Source organism: Symsagittifera roscoffensis, chromosome 1, assembly GCF_963678635.1.
Source record: "Symsagittifera roscoffensis chromosome 1, txSymRosc1.1, whole genome shotgun sequence".
Classification (NCBI taxonomy): Eukaryota; Metazoa; Xenacoelomorpha; order Acoela; family Convolutidae; genus Symsagittifera; species Symsagittifera roscoffensis.
This window is the reverse complement of record NC_087062.1, coordinates 82385144-82401640: the sequence shown is the minus strand read 5'-3', so window position 1 is coordinate 82401640 and position 16497 is coordinate 82385144. Positions and strand designations below refer to the sequence as shown.

Here is a 16497-nt window from a genome sequence, read left to right as displayed (position 1 = left end):
CTCTAAAATGAAACAACAGGAAATCTTATCCCAATGAGAAATTTAAGAAAAAATAACCTTTCGAAATGCAAAAACATTCACATTTTAGCGCCATTTGCACATTCGCATTTGGAGAGCGTAATTTGCCTTCCTCTCAGCATTCGAAAGTGATCAAATTTCAAGACTTTTCCCTAGCAAAAAAAATCGACCTCATGAAGTGTTTTCATTCTGTTCATTGACTCTCAATATTCATAAGCATACAAAATTCAAATATCAAGATGCGAGTTTTGAGATAATTAACTTTTTGTTAATATGTTGTGTTTGGTTGTTTTATTTTCATCGATATCCTATAATTGACGTCTATATTCTACTACTGGAAAAACAAAGCTCGCTCCGCTCGAAAAAAACTCTTTAAGCAGAGGCATTTCGCATACACAAGCAAAAATATGACAGATAACGCTACTGGGAAAAACTGAAAGATAAAACTTTGAGTCTACGAAATTTCTTAAGTTACGCACGCCAATTATGGGTATACACAATTGCTAAGTGACCTATGGCAACTATGACGCATTAGCAGTATCAGTCAATTTGAAAAAAAATTGTAAATTAGAAATTTACCAACTAACATGCCTCAATTTATAGAGCGGACGCAGTTTAGCTAGGATAGGAAAAAGTTCATTAAAACATCCGACCCTGCCCTACCTCTACGCTACAGGTCCATCATACCTTGAAGCTAAAGTGCTAATTGTAAAATAATAGTCTGGGTTAATATCCTTAGCATTGGCTGTACTTAATAGCTGGTTATTGATCAAAATGAGCACTTTCAAACCGAACACATTTTGTCGCAACAATATTTGCGTCGCAACAATATTTGCGACTTAGGTTGGAAAAAAAGATAGTTCATATTATAACACAAGCTTCGAAAAAAGCTGACGTCAAAATCAAAAAAGCTAACAAATTTCCGTGAACTCAAATAGCTAAGTCTTTAAATCAGCACAGACATTGTTGACGAGACTTTGTTGAGCCGAGTTTCGAGCTCAGCTGGAACCAGACTCGTTCTAAACAGTTCGAGTTGGGTAGAAGCCCAATTGGGAAAAACTGGAAACAACGAAACTGGCATTTCGTAAGCTTTGTCTCAAAAAATTACTTTTAAAAATAGTATTGAGTGTTTCAATAGTTTATTTAAAATGCTACAGCTTGTCCACCAAGCTTGACCTTATTGATCATATCTTTCAATTTCGAAATTTTGGCTCCTACAGACTCCCCCTCCCAACTGCGAAATTATAATTTTTGTTCATTCTGTCGAATTGCTACTAATTATGCCAATCAAAACATAATTGATCTTCATACTTTACCTTACAAAACGACTCAGAAGTTATAAAATAATGCTTATGTTAATGAGTGGACAGATAAAGATAGGCAAACATTCCCAAAAAGGAATCAGGTGTACCTGTTGTGAGGTAGGCAGTGAGTTCTGGGTCACTGGTCTGACATTGACTCCCCCTCCCCCTCCCCCTGTGCGACTGGTGGCTGGGGATGAGACTAAACTACTGCCCTGTCCAACTGGGGGCGTGAACAGTCTCTCCCCAAACACACTGCTCGCCCTGTCTTCGTCATCCTCGTCTTCGTCTATCAAGCCACGCCCACTGCCCATGCTAGAAGAATAAACACAATCAAAGAGCACAGAACATGCTGGGCGTCGAACCACCGATCTTTCGATAGAGAAACGGAGATCTTAGCTACTTCAACGTCACTTTTCTTCCTGTTATATGACCAGAGAAATGAATTATTTCGAGCTCTTATAATATGGCCAAAGGAAATTTATGGACCATTTTCTAAAGCTAGAAGGGGGATGAAAAGGACCTCTTACCCACTACTATGTCCACTGAATGGTCTGGCAGGAGACGCAACTGAACGGTTGGCCCTACTGTTACTGTTATTTGTGTAGTTTATGTTGTTAGACACTCTGTTGATGGCGTCGAAGTGAACTAGAGACCTCTTGAAGGCCTCACTGCTCAGTGCACTCTGCAGGGTAAGGGAGTCCCTGTCTTGCTGGTGTTGGGCAGGAAGACTACTCACCAAATTAGGAATCTGGGAGAAGTCTAAATCAAAATAATAACCAAAAAATGAAAAATGCTTGTCGGATAGGTCCATAGACTACCTCTACATTTTCGACATAACTGTAATAACAAGAAAAATTGTAACAAAAAATCGGTCATTACATTCAGCAAAAATATTTAAAAATTGATTTTGCTCAAATAATTTCTCCCCTGTATTCAGAAATAGTATGATAGACTTCATCTTAATATCGATTGAGAAATGATTACAATAAATAAAGGCATTTTGTTGAAATCACTTTGTGATGAAGGAAATTATTCCATAGAGTTATTGAACAAATTATTCCGAAGAACTTTTCTGAAGAATTTATTCTGAGGCTTTAAATGTGCTACAACACCTGAAACTTTTTAAGCTTCGTAAAAAATTTTTAAAACCAGAATCTCTTTAGGTGCTACAAGTAGAATAATACTAACCAGAAAGACTATCTAGAAGAAATTTGTACATTCAATTAGAAATCGATCAGTTTCTAATTGAAGATGAAAAAGGTGATTACAAAAACTAAAATTATGTCATAAAACTCGTTTATGATGTCTCCTTGCTACAAAACCTCTCATTGATCGGTACTCCTTCACATTAAAGTGAAGAAGGTTTCTTTTAAATGAACTGATATATTTATATCATATGTTAAGCACCTGAAAGCATAGTAATATAGTCAAAAGACGACTGGACAAGGTTAACGCACCAAGAGATCCAACAATTCAACTTACTTATTATTTCGGGACTTTTTCACAAATCTACCACAACAATCTACCTCCAATTAATCTGATTGAATATCAAGAAAAATATGTGATAGACGCCTGTTTAAAAGGAATCAGATTTACTCAATTTGGTGAAGTCGTTACGTCTCCGCCTCTCTATCGAACGTTCGGACGATCGAGGCCCACCATGATCCGTGCTCGTTGCTTGAGGGTGAAGCAACATTACCCAGCCCAGCAAAAATAACCAAAAAAATTGCATGTAGTTCTTAAACAGGTGCACAACAGCGGTTCGCGGTGATGAGCTGTACAGCTCCTGTGTTGGTCCTTTCCCCCGTGGATCAATGATCTTAATCTTAATCAATTTCAGAGAAACGGATTTATTGGTAATTGCTGGTACAACTCTTACAAGAACTGCCTGAAATAAGTTCACCAAATTAAGTAAATTCAAGAACTTATGTCGGATATAATTTTTTCACCAGCTGTTTCTAAATTTCTGTCAACAAAGAGATAGAGCGGAACCACGACAGCGGACTTCCGATATCCCCAAAGAGCAGCAACGCTTTGTCACCCAAATGTCCCGCTTTCGTACTGTTTAACGGCATGTAAGTTTGGCCGACAAATTTTTTAAGACTTGAGTGACGCACCAAAAAACAATATTGGACCAGAGGCATTCAAAAGTTCACGAGATATCAGTTACATCCCAGTACAGTAAATGTGCGTGTCTGATATTTACTCACAGTTTTCCCAATTCATTTTAGTCAGGTGTAGAAGGATTTTCTCGAGGGGAGGGGGCGGATTTTCAAGAATTTTTGAAAATTTTGTCGAACATTTTTTTGAGTTTCCGAGCGCTACCAGAACACTAGCAGATATTAACAAATTTTGGGAAAAAAAAACAGATCAAAAAAGCAGTTTTTGGGCACTTTTTGAAAAATTTTGACAAAAATTGGTTTTTTTTTTATGCGCTCCCCCTCAAAGTTAGTATATATTGGCACCGAAGACGCCTTTAGAAAAAATTTAGGGTCGTTCAGCCCAAAATGGATTTTATAAAAAGTACCAAGGGGGGTTATTGCCATTGGGTCGGCAGGAGGGCGAATCCCCGAGGACGGGCGTCCGCCCCTGATTTTAGTGGCTCAATTCGCTCTTGAACAACGGAAAGCGAAATGTTTGAGGGCAAAACATGACAAAAAAACTAAATGGGGCGGAGTGTGTGAGTGACTTAAACGCTCCATAAAGCTTAAGTTCCCACATTCTCAACTCACCTAGTTCAGTGTATTGCATGTCTTGTTTCATGTTTCCGCCTCGCTTACTGAGACTGTTGTCTCTTTCTACCGTTGCCATCTCAGAATAAAAGCCAGCAGATACATTGGGGACATCGCCCGAGTGCATCGAAGACTGGTGGGCTCTCCTCTGCTCGGCGGAGGAGTACGAGGGCGGTAGTTGGTATTGGTAGCTGCCAGCATGAAACTGGTTATTACTGCTCTGTACCTGAAACACCCAAATTTCTCAAAATGAGTGGTATGGACATCACGGTGAAGGAAAAATCAGGTATACGAGTCATTTAGGTTGGGTGCCGATCATAGGGGATACCCAGCAGACTCCCATGTATTAAGATAGGGAATAGATATCCGGACAGCCCGCTATGGATTCAGATACGGAATAGGTTTTCCAAAGTCACCAACATATACTACATATATGCAAATTTGAATTAATGAAACTTTGGAATGACATCTAAAAATCTGCAAACGCAGAAAAGTGACAAAATTAACAATTTTCAAGTTGACATCTCCTTTTTTTGGGATTCGGTCTCAAAAAACCGCACAAGTAACATCATAGAATCCTGAGAGCACTGGTGACTCACCAATACTCGTCTGGCCTCTTCGTCCGGAGATTCGATGGCCCCTCCTACTGACGTGGTCTCGGTCAGTCTCTCGTCGAAGAACATCTGAGGACTACTGCCACTATTGGGATTTGCAAACGGGTTCCTGTTTGGTCCAGTAGTCCCTTTATTCACGCCTTGAGACATCTTCTCGGGTCTCCTCTCATGTCCGTGGTAATTAGGAGGGCTGTAGTGATTGGGATCTGAGTAAAATGTGCTAGGAGTTCGAGGTGGGCCGTGGTTATATACAAGAGAATTGGGATCCACACCAGGAACATCAATTGGCATCTCTCTATAGTCATTATAATCATTACTAGCATGCATGACTCTGGTATCATTGGCCTGACTCATTCGGTGATCGAACCCGTTATAAATTGTAAACTGGTCCTTATAGGGTTTCCTCCCTCTTTGGGCTTCTATGAAGGGCGTTCGGGACAGGACAGGCTCTGAAGTTCGCATGAAGTCCACATCAGAGAAGCCATGATGATGATGCGAGGCCATGACGGGAGCATTCATGGTCTGCATTTCTATTTCCTCGCCTGCAGTCAGATTGCTGTTTTTGGGGTAATTCGAAGGTCTGTTCAAATCAAAATCGAGTGTATTTTGGTCAGAACTAGCTAATTGTTGATTTGTGTCAGATGATTCCAATTTCAAACGCTGTGAGAATTGTGATCTGACCGACTCCAAAGTATTTCTGCTTCCCAGTGATTCGTTCTTCTTTTTGTACCTGAAAAAAAAACGATTTCAATCAATAAATTGTGTTATATAAATTAATTTATTTGCAATCTTTTTAGCTACTTCAACAAGTTCGAAAGCGAGTCGTTTTTTTTTTAAGTTTTACTGATTCCGGATATATTTATACGCTAAAAATTTTCTTCATCTAACCGTCTTTTATAAGTTGACAACTGGTTTAGCTCTTCGTGATTTGTAAGTCCATTGGTAAGCCCACTATCTTGAACACTGTTACGGTTATTACTACTGTTACACAAATTGTTCTCTTCTTGAGATAGCCCTATGAGGTGTAGAGTGTCTCCACTATCCCAGCTCTTCAGCAATGATGCAGGTGGGATCTGCGACTCGTTCAGAGAATCTGAGGCTTCGGAGGCACTGTCGTCTCCGTCTTGATTAATTTTATTCGACTCTGTTGTTGTTTTTTCCTCTTTTGCCTCCGGATCAGAATTATTTTCGAGTTCTAAACGGTCGCAAAGTTGTCCAAATTATCTACCGCAAACGCTATAAAGTTAATTGCATACTAAAAATGAATAACTCCCGTTAAAAATTAAAGCTATGTTTCTTAGTTTTGAATAAGAAACATGCAGTTAACTTTTTCAACTAGGCATTTCTCGCGCAATTCACCAACCTGTATCTGTGCGATGAGGATTAGGAGTTGCGGTATTTGTATTCTGGTTCACTGAGCCGTTTACGTCAATGTATCCTGGTTCACTTCGACTTTGGCGCGCTGAGCAATTCAATAAATCTGAGCCGGCTGGGCTTAAATTAGGAGGTGAAGAAGGACTGGGATGTTGCCAATTGTGTATTTGGGCAGAGGGTATTTTGGTAACTGATCTGGCAGATGAGAAAGAAGTGACCGAATGCTGGCTGCTGCTTCTCTCAGAGTGGTTGGGAGACGGGGGATCCGGCCTATCACTCGCTGAAAAAAAAAACAATAGAAAGCACTTAACATTTGAATTTCAGATTGAAGTTTCGAATTCGACTTAAAATTGCCGTTTATAGGTCATTAAGGCAGTTTATAAGTGAAATCCGAAAGAAAAGATCATTTAGAATCTTTTCTAAAAGAATTCTTACAGAATCTTTAGCAAACTGTAAGAAATTTTTTTTTTGATTTCTTTTTAAACCTCTAAAATTGAAAAAAAAAAAACAAATACAACATTGAAGCTATTTTGTTTCCAAAGTCTTTAACAATTGAAACTTTTTCGAAAAAATATCCCTAATTGAGGAAAAAACTGTACCATTCTTTTTTCTCGCAGGAAAATCTTAAATAAAACCCACTTTTGAGACAATCAAGCTCCAGTTTCCCGCCTTTTGCAAACTTGTTATTTAAGAGCGTAATTTTCTTCTTTTTCGCAAATGAAATAAAAAGGGAAAATACGAAGTTAAAATTCCCACTCGATAAAAAGCCACTCTGAATGAGAAAAATTATTGACCTTTTTTTCCAAAATAAACAAACAAAAATGTTCATAAACAAAAAATGCAATTTACTTTAGAAATTGAACACAGAGGCGAAGCTTCGGTGCGCACCACTTGCAAGTGGGGTTTGATTTTCAGCATTCGAAAAATTAGGTCTAAGTCTTATCGATTTCATGAATTATATCAAAAATTTGTAGGAAACAAAATATTAGCTATATGAACCGACAGAACTAAAGTAGACAGCCCATAAGCTGAATACCAACCAACGTTTTTCCGCAAAAAATTAATGAAAAAATTATGTACTGCCCAAATCCATATATGTTCTGAATGCAAGGTATACACAATTCAGAAACTAACCCAAGAGCTCTATCGCCAAAAAACGATCAGCAAAAAAACTATCAGCAAAAAAAGTAATACCGATATTTAACATCGGTATTCCTTTTTTAATTGATGCATCACTTGCAATGCAACACAAAACATAATGAAAAACATGAGATGTCAAAAAAAAAGAAAAACGTTCAGAAAAATAGGTCTAACACAATTTTCGCATGTCTCGATGAAAATTTATTTTTAGACAAAATGCCACGAAAAACGTGTGCATATTGAATAAGCAAAGGAACAAAACTTCCGAAGTGAAAACAAACCCGACAATTTTTGAGCAGACAAGTTGAGCAGAAAAAAAAACAAATATTTGGTGAGAAATTTTGAATCTCCCAGAAACAGCGTTGAAAATCACTTTCAACTACAATGAAATTTGCTTACAGCTCAAAAAAATATCCTTTATGTGGCAGCTAAGCCGCAATTCTATTTTTACCGGAAAAAACTTCAATTTCATACATAATGAAAAAAAAAAGATCCGGTGGGAACTCGAACCACACGCCTGAAGTTTGTTTGATTTCACAAATTAAGCTAGTGTGAAAAGCAAAATAGATTTATAAGACTAGTTGTTTACGGGGAAAACTCTAGTTTCCGATTACAAGACACTTATTCTCGCAAGTGTCATAACTATACATACAAGTAGACATATCAAAGCGAATGAAGATACTTTTGAAAAAAAAAACATGCCCATAATAGAATGCAAAATCCCTTTCAGACTCCCTTTCATCTTGAAGTACATACGTAGAAACTGAATTTTCCATCATCGATGGACACAATAAGAGGCGACTAAGTCAATATAAACTAAACCGAAACCCATTAGATTGTAATTTCACCAACTTGATTTTTTGGCTTTATAGGTTTCGGTTACAACGAACATAAAAAGCATACTTCATTTTGATTCGGCTGGACATTTAAACTGCAAACATGCTCAAAATATGACGGTGGCAACAGAAAAACCCATTAGATGAATGAGTCCATGATCCATGGTCCTGCGAAAAAAAATTATTTACTGGAAAAAGTTTACTACCAGATTGCAATACCCCTGCTTGTCGCAAGGAAAATTACCCTCTATCTGCAAAAACAAATTAACCAAATTTAAAAAAAAAAACAAGTCAAACCACCAAAATGGAACATTTTGCGCAACAAACTTAAAATGAAAAAATCGCTAAATTCATTCATATTAGAACAATACTTAAGAGATCAGTTAAAAATCGACCTATTAGTTTAATAGACTAGGTCAACAAACATAAAAAATATCACCAACTTGGACATGGGCGTTCAACATTGCCCAAGTACAACAGTGACGAAAAGAAAATGTGTTCAACCGTGCGGAAATTGAGGATATTTGAAAATTTAGAATTCTGTTAGCTAATTATTGGCAATTAGCTTGAATTTTGTTTTGAGGCGAAACCAAGAAGAAAATTTTTTGACAATTTGCTAACTTAACTAGTTGTTCAGAAAATTCAAGACGTCGCACTTGGGAACTTTTGCTTGTTTTACAAGCGACATTAATTATAATGTCCGTTAGTCGATTTGAATTATTTACTTGTCAATGATTTGGGATGAGTGAAAACGATATTCGAATCCATTTTCGGCACTGTTGATTAAAATTTTAATTTTCGGCACTCTTGTACTGCCCCCTTGGACAAAACTGGTTCCAAAACTAGAAGTCATTCACATTTTTCGCGCCATTTATAAAAAGAAAAAAAAAGTAAATTGAAAAAAAAGCGCTTTATTCATTAATACTTGAACACTACCAAAGAGATCAGGGAAAAATCGACCTATTAGTTTAATAGACCAGGTCAATAAACCACAAAAAGTATCAACCGACTTTGACATGGGCGTTCAACATTGCTCAAGTACGTTAGTGCCGAAACTGAAAATGTGTTCAACCGTGCGGAAAGTGAGGATATTTGAAAGTTTAGAATTCTGTTAGCAAAATATTGGCAATTACCTTGAATTTTGTTTTGAGGCGAAACCGAGAATTTTTTTTGAAAATTTGCCAACTTAATTAAATGTTGAGAAAAAGTTAAGACGCCGCATTTGGTAATTTTTGCTTGTTTAACAAGCGTCATTAATGAAAATGGCCATTCGTCGATTCGAATTAATTTACTTGTCAGTGATTTGGGATGAGTAAAAACATTAATCAAAGCAAATTTCGGCAAGGTTGAACAAAATTTTTGTTTTTGGCATTCTTGTACTGCCCCCTTGGATAAAACTGGTTCCAAAAACTAGAAGTCATTCACAGTTTTCGCGCAATTTAAAAAAAAGTAAATTGAAAGTAAGGCGCTTTATTCATTAATATTTGAACACTAGCTAAGAGATCAGGGAAAATCGACCTATTAGTTTAATAGACCAGGTCAATAAACCATTAAAAGTATCAACCAACTTTGACACGGTCAACATTGCCCAAGTACAACAGTGCCGAAATGAAAATGTGTTCATGGAAATTGAGGATATTCGAAAATTTAAAATTCTGTTAGCAAATTATTGGCAATTACCTTGAATTTTGTTTTGAGGCGAAACCGAAAAAAAAATTTGAAAAATTGCTAACTTAATTAAATGTTCAGAAAAAAGTAAGACGCCGCATTTGGTAATTTTTGCTTGTTTAACAAGCGTCATTAATAAAAATGGCCATTCATCGATTCGAATTAATTTACTTGTCAGTGATTTGGGATGAGTAAAAACAGTAATCAAAGCAAATTTCGGCAAGGTTGAACCCAATTTTTGTTTTTGGCACTCTTGTACTGCCCCCTTGGACAAAACTGGTTCCAAAACTAGAAGTCATTCACAGTTTTCGCGCCATTTAAAAAAAGAAGAAAAGTAAATTGAAAGTAAGGCGCTTTATTCATTAATGTTTGAACACTAACTAAGAGATCAGGGAAAAATCGAACTATTAGTTTAATAGACCAGGTCAATAAACCATAGAAGTATCAACCAACTTTGACATGGGCGTTCAACATTGGCCAAGTACAACACTGCCGAAATGAAAATGTGTTCATGGAAATTGAGGATATTTGAAAATTTAGAATTCTGTAAGCAAATTATTGGCAATTAGCTTGAACTTTGTTTTGAGGCGAAACCGAGAAGAAAATTTTTTAAAAATTTGCTAACTTAATTAGTTGTTCAGAAAAAGTTAAGACGCCGCACTTGGGAGTTTTTTGCTGGTTCAACAAGCGTCATTAATAAAAAGCGGCCATTCATCGATTAGAATGAATTTGTTTGTCAGTGATTTGGGATGAGAAAAACGGTATCCAAAGCAACTTTCGGCACTGTTGAACAAAAATTATATTTTTGGCACAGTTGTACTGCCCCCTTGGACTCAACAGGTTCCAAAACTAGAAGCTATTTACGGTTTTTGCGCCATTTAAACTTTTGCTATTAGATAGCGTAATTAAAATAAAAAAGGCGCTTTATTCCTTAGTAATTTGAAAAATATCTAAGAGATCAGGGAAAAACCGACCTAATTGTTTTATAGACTAGGTCAACAAACAATAAAAAAAAATCAACCAATTTAGACATGGGCGTTCAACATTGCCCAAGTACAACAGTGACGAAAAGAAAATGTGTTCAACCGTGCGGAAATTGAGGATATTTGAAAATTTAGAATTCTGTTAGCTAATTATTGGCAATTAGCTTGAATTTTGTTTTGAGGCGAAACCAAGAAGAAAATTTTTTGACAATTTGCTAACTTAACTAGTTGTTCAGAAAATTCAAGACGTCGCACTTGGGAACTTTTGCTTGTTTTACAAGCGACATTAATTATAATGTCCGTTAGTCGATTTGAATTATTTACTTGTCAATGATTTGGGATGAGTGAAAACGATATTCGAATCCATTTTCGGCACTGTTGATTAAAATTTTAATTTTCGGCACTCTTGTACTGCCCCCTTGGACAAAACTGGTTCCAAAACTAGAAGTCATTCACAATTTTCGCGCCATTTATAAAAAGAAAAAAAAAGTAAATTGAAAAAAAGCGCTTTATTCATCAATACTTGAACACTACCAAAGAGATCAGGGAAAAATCTACCTATTAGTTTAATAGACCAGGTCAATAAACCACAAAAAGTATCAACCGACTTTGACATGGGCGTTCAACATTGCTCAAGTACGTTAGTGCCGAAACTGAAAATGTGTTCAACCGTGCGGAAAGTGAGGATATTTGAAAGTTTAGAATTCTGTTAGCAAAATATTGGCAATTACCTTGAATTTTGTTTTGAGGCGAAACCGAGAATTTTTTTTGAAAATTTGCCAACTTAATTAAATGTTGAGAAAAAGTTAAGACGCCGCATTTGGTAATTTTTGCTTGTTTAACAAGCGTCATTAATGAAAATGGCCATTCGTCGATTCGAATTAATTTACTTGTCAGTGATTTGGGATGAGTAAAAACATTAATCAAAGCAAATTTCGGCAAGGTTGAACAAAATTTTTGTTTTTGGCATTCTTGTACTGCCCCCTTGGACAAAACTGGTTCCAAAAACTAGAAGTCATTCACAGTTTTCGCGCAATTTAAAAAAAAGTAAATTGAAAGTAAGGCGCTTTATTCATTAATATTTGAACACTAGCTAAGAGATCAGGGAAAATCGACCTATTAGTTTAATAGACCAGGTCAATAAACCATTAAAAGTATCAACCAACTTTGACACGGTCAAAATTGCCCAAGTACAACAGTGCCGAAATGAAAATGTGTTCATGGAAATTGAGGATATTCGAAAATTTAAAATTCTGTTAGCAAATTATTGGCAATTACCTTGAATTTTGTTTTGAGGCGAAACCGAGAATTTTTTTGGAAAATTTGCCAACTTAATTAAATGTTGAGAAAAAGTTAAGACGCCGCATTTGGTAATTTTTGCTTGTTTAACAAGCGTCATTAATGAAAATGGCCATTCGTCGATTCGAATTAATTTACTTGTCAGTGATTTGGGATGAGTAAAAACATTAATCAAAGCAAATTTCGGCAAGGTTGAACAAAATTTTTGTTTTTGGCATTCTTGTACTGCCCCCTTGGATAAAACTGGTTCCAAAAACTAGAAGTCATTCACAGTTTTCGCGCAATTTAAAAAAAAGTAAATTGAAAGTAAGGCGCTTTATTCATTAATATTTGAACACTAGCTAAGAGATCAGGGAAAATCGACCTATTAGTTTAATAGACCAGGTCAATAAACCATTAAAAGTATCAACCAACTTTGACACGGTCAACATTGCCCAAGTACAACAGTGCCGAAATGAAAATGTGTTCATGGAAATTGAGGATATTTGAAAATTTAGAATTCTGTAAGCAAATTATTGGCAATTAGCTTGAACTTTGTTTTGAGGCGAAACCGAGAATAAAATTTTTTAAAAATTTGCTAACTTAATTAGTTGTTCAGAAAAAGTTAAGACGCCGCACTTGGGAGTTTTTTGCTGGTTCAACAAGCGTCATTAATAAAAAGCGGCCATTCATCGATTAGAATGAATTTGTTTGTCAGTGATTTGGGATGAGAAAAACGGTATCCAAAGCAACTTTCGGCACTGTTGAACAAAAATTATATTTTTGGCACAGTTGTACTGCCCCCTTGGACTCAACAGGTTCCAAAACTAGAAGCTATTTACGGTTTTTGCGCCATTTAAACTTTTGCTATTAGATAGCGTAATTAAAATAAAAAAGGCGCTTTATTCCTTAGTAATTTGAAAAATATCTAAGAGATCAGGGAAAAACCTAATTGTTTTATAGACTAGGTCAACAAACAATAAAAAAAAATCAACCAATTTAGACATGGGCGTTCAACATTGCCCAAGTACAACAGTGACGAAAAGAAAATGTGTTCAACCGTGCGGAAATTGAGGATATTTGAATTCTGTTAGCTAATTATTGGCAATTAGCTTGAATTTTGTTTTGAGGCGAAACCAAGAAGAAAATTTTTTGACAATTTGCTAACTTAACTAGTTGTTCAGAAAATTCAAGACGTCGCACTTGGGAACTTTTGCTTGTTTTACAAGCGACATTAATTATAATGTCCGTTAGTCGATTTGAATTATTTACTTGTCAATGATTTGGGATGAGTGAAAACGATATTCGAATCCATTTTCGGCACTGTTGATTAAAATTTTAATTTTCGGCACTCTTGTACTGCCCCCTTGGACAAAACTGGTTCCAAAACTAGAAGTCATTCACAATTTTCGCGCCATTTATAAAAAGAAAAAAAAAGTAAATTGAAAAAAAGCGCTTTATTCATCAATACTTGAACACTACCAAAGAGATCAGGGAAAAATCTACCTATTAGTTTAATAGACCAGGTCAATAAACCACAAAAAGTATCAACCGACTTTGACATGGGCGTTCAACATTGCTCAAGTACGTTAGTGCCGAAACTGAAAATGTGTTCAACCGTGCGGAAAGTGAGGATATTTGAAAGTTTAGAATTCTGTTAGCAAAATATTGGCAATTACCTTGAATTTTGTTTTGAGGCGAAACCGAGAATTTTTTTTGAAAATTTGCCAACTTAATTAAATGTTGAGAAAAAGTTAAGACGCCGCATTTGGTAATTTTTGCTTGTTTAACAAGCGTCATTAATGAAAATGGCCATTCGTCGATTCGAATTAATTTACTTGTCAGTGATTTGGGATGAGTAAAAACATTAATCAAAGCAAATTTCGGCAAGGTTGAACAAAATTTTTGTTTTTGGCATTCTTGTACTGCCCCCTTGGACAAAACTGGTTCCAAAAACTAGAAGTCATTCACAGTTTTCGCGCAATTTAAAAAAAAGTAAATTGAAAGTAAGGCGCTTTATTCATTAATATTTGAACACTAGCTAAGAGATCAGGGAAAATCGACCTATTAGTTTAATAGACCAGGTCAATAAACCATTAAAAGTATCAACCAACTTTGACACGGTCAACATTGCCCAAGTACAACAGTGCCGAAATGAAAATGTGTTCATGGAAATTGAGGATATTCGAAAATTTAAAATTCTGTTAGCAAATTATTGGCAATTACCTTGAATTTTGTTTTGAGGCGAAACCGAGAATTTTTTTTGAAAATTTGCCAACTTAATTAAATGTTGAGAAAAAGTTAAGACGCCGCATTTGGTAATTTTTGCTTGTTTAACAAGCGTCATTAATGAAAATGGCCATTCGTCGATTCGAATTAATTTACTTGTCAGTGATTTGGGATGAGTAAAAACATTAATCAAAGCAAATTTCGGCAAGGTTGAACAAAATTTTTGTTTTTGGCATTCTTGTACTGCCCCCTTGGATAAAACTGGTTCCAAAAACTAGAAGTCATTCACAGTTTTCGCGCAATTTAAAAAAAAGTAAATTGAAAGTAAGGCGCTTTATTCATTAATATTTGAACACTAGCTAAGAGATCAGGGAAAATCGACCTATTAGTTTAATAGACCAGGTCAATAAACCATTAAAAGTATCAACCAACTTTGACACGGTCAACATTGCCCAAGTACAACAGTGCCGAAATGAAAATGTGTTCATGGAAATTGAGGATATTTGAAAATTTAGAATTCTGTAAGCAAATTATTGGCAATTAGCTTGAACTTTGTTTTGAGGCGAAACCGAGAAGAAAATTTTTTAAAAATTTGCTAACTTAATTAGTTGTTCAGAAAAAGTTAAGACGCCGCACTTGGGAGTTTTTTGCTGGTTCAACAAGCGTCATTAATAAAAAGCGGCCATTCATCGATTAGAATGAATTTGTTTGTCAGTGATTTGGGATGAGAAAAACGGTATCCAAAGCAACTTTCGGCACTGTTGAACAAAAATTATATTTTTGGCACAGTTGTACTGCCCCCTTGGACTCAACAGGTTCCAAAACTAGAAGCTATTTACGGTTTTTGCGCCATTTAAACTTTTGCTATTAGATAGCGTAATTAAAATAAAAAAGGCGCTTTATTCCTTAGTAATTTGAAAAATATCTAAGAGATCAGGGAAAAACCGACCTAATTGTTTTATAGACTAGGTCAACAAACAATAAAAAAAAATCAACCAATTTAGACATGGGCGTTCAACATTGCCCAAGTACAACAGTGACGAAAAGAAAATGTGTTCAACCGTGCGGAAATTGAGGATATTTGAAAATTTAGAATTCTGTTAGCTAATTATTGGCAATTAGCTTGAATTTTGTTTTGAGGCGAAACCAAGAAGAAAATTTTTTGACAATTTGCTAACTTAACTAGTTGTTCAGAAAATTCAAGACGTCGCACTTGGGAACTTTTGCTTGTTTTACAAGCGACATTAATTATAATGTCCGTTAGTCGATTTGAATTATTTACTTGTCAATGATTTGGGATGAGTGAAAACGATATTCGAATCCATTTTCGGCACTGTTGATTAAAATTTTAATTTTCGGCACTCTTGTACTGCCCCCTTGGACAAAACTGGTTCCAAAACTAGAAGTCATTCACAATTTTCGCGCCATTTATAAAAAGAAAAAAAAAGTAAATTGAAAAAAAGCGCTTTATTCATCAATACTTGAACACTACCAAAGAGATCAGGGAAAAATCTACCTATTAGTTTAATAGACCAGGTCAATAAACCACAAAAAGTATCAACCGACTTTGACATGGGCGTTCAACATTGCTCAAGTACGTTAGTGCCGAAACTGAAAATGTGTTCAACCGTGCGGAAAGTGAGGATATTTGAAAGTTTAGAATTCTGTTAGCAAAATATTGGCAATTACCTTGAATTTTGTTTTGAGGCGAAACCGAGAATTTTTTTTGAAAATTTGCCAACTTAATTAAATGTTGAGAAAAAGTTAAGACGCCGCATTTGGTAATTTTTGCTTGTTTAACAAGCGTCATTAATGAAAATGGCCATTCGTCGATTCGAATTAATTTACTTGTCAGTGATTTGGGATGAGTAAAAACATTAATCAAAGCAAATTTCGGCAAGGTTGAACAAAATTTTTGTTTTTGGCATTCTTGTACTGCCCCCTTGGACAAAACTGGTTCCAAAAACTAGAAGTCATTCACAGTTTTCGCGCAATTTAAAAAAAAGTAAATTGAAAGTAAGGCGCTTTATTCATTAATATTTGAACACTAGTTAAGAGATCAGGGAAAATCGACCTATTAGTTTAATAGACCAGGTCAATAAACCATTAAAAGTATCAACCAACTTTGACACGGTCAACATTGCCCAAGTACAACAGTGCCGAAATGAAAATGTGTTCATGGAAATTGAGGATATTCGAAAATTTAAAATTCTGTTAGCAAATTATTGGCAATTACCTTGAATTTTGTTTTGAGGCGAAACCGAAAAAAAAATTTGAAAAATTGCTAACTTAATTAAATGTTCAGAAAAAAGTAAGACGCC

General features: G+C 35.7%; 2 protein-coding genes across 2 annotated transcripts in view; both read right to left on the bottom strand.

Annotated features, from left to right (window-relative positions):
* LOC134851058 (intraflagellar transport protein 57 homolog) overlaps nt 1–16497 on the bottom strand; it is a 166380-nt gene that overhangs the window by 105408 nt on the left and 44475 nt on the right. The window lies entirely within an intron of this gene.
* The window catches only part of LOC134851051 (uncharacterized), a 69300-nt gene that overhangs the window by 31048 nt on the left and 21755 nt on the right, over nt 1–16497 (bottom strand). Inside the window, exons 5-10 of the mRNA XM_063866949.1 lie at nt 6032–6322; nt 5557–5863; nt 4654–5398; nt 4055–4280; nt 1850–2081; nt 1430–1634 (exon numbers count right to left, since the gene is read on the bottom strand). Coding sequence (XP_063723019.1) covers nt 1430–1634; nt 1850–2081; nt 4055–4280; nt 4654–5398; nt 5557–5863; nt 6032–6322 — 2006 coding nt within the window. The remainder of the gene's footprint in view (nt 1–1429; nt 1635–1849; nt 2082–4054; nt 4281–4653; nt 5399–5556; nt 5864–6031; nt 6323–16497) is intronic.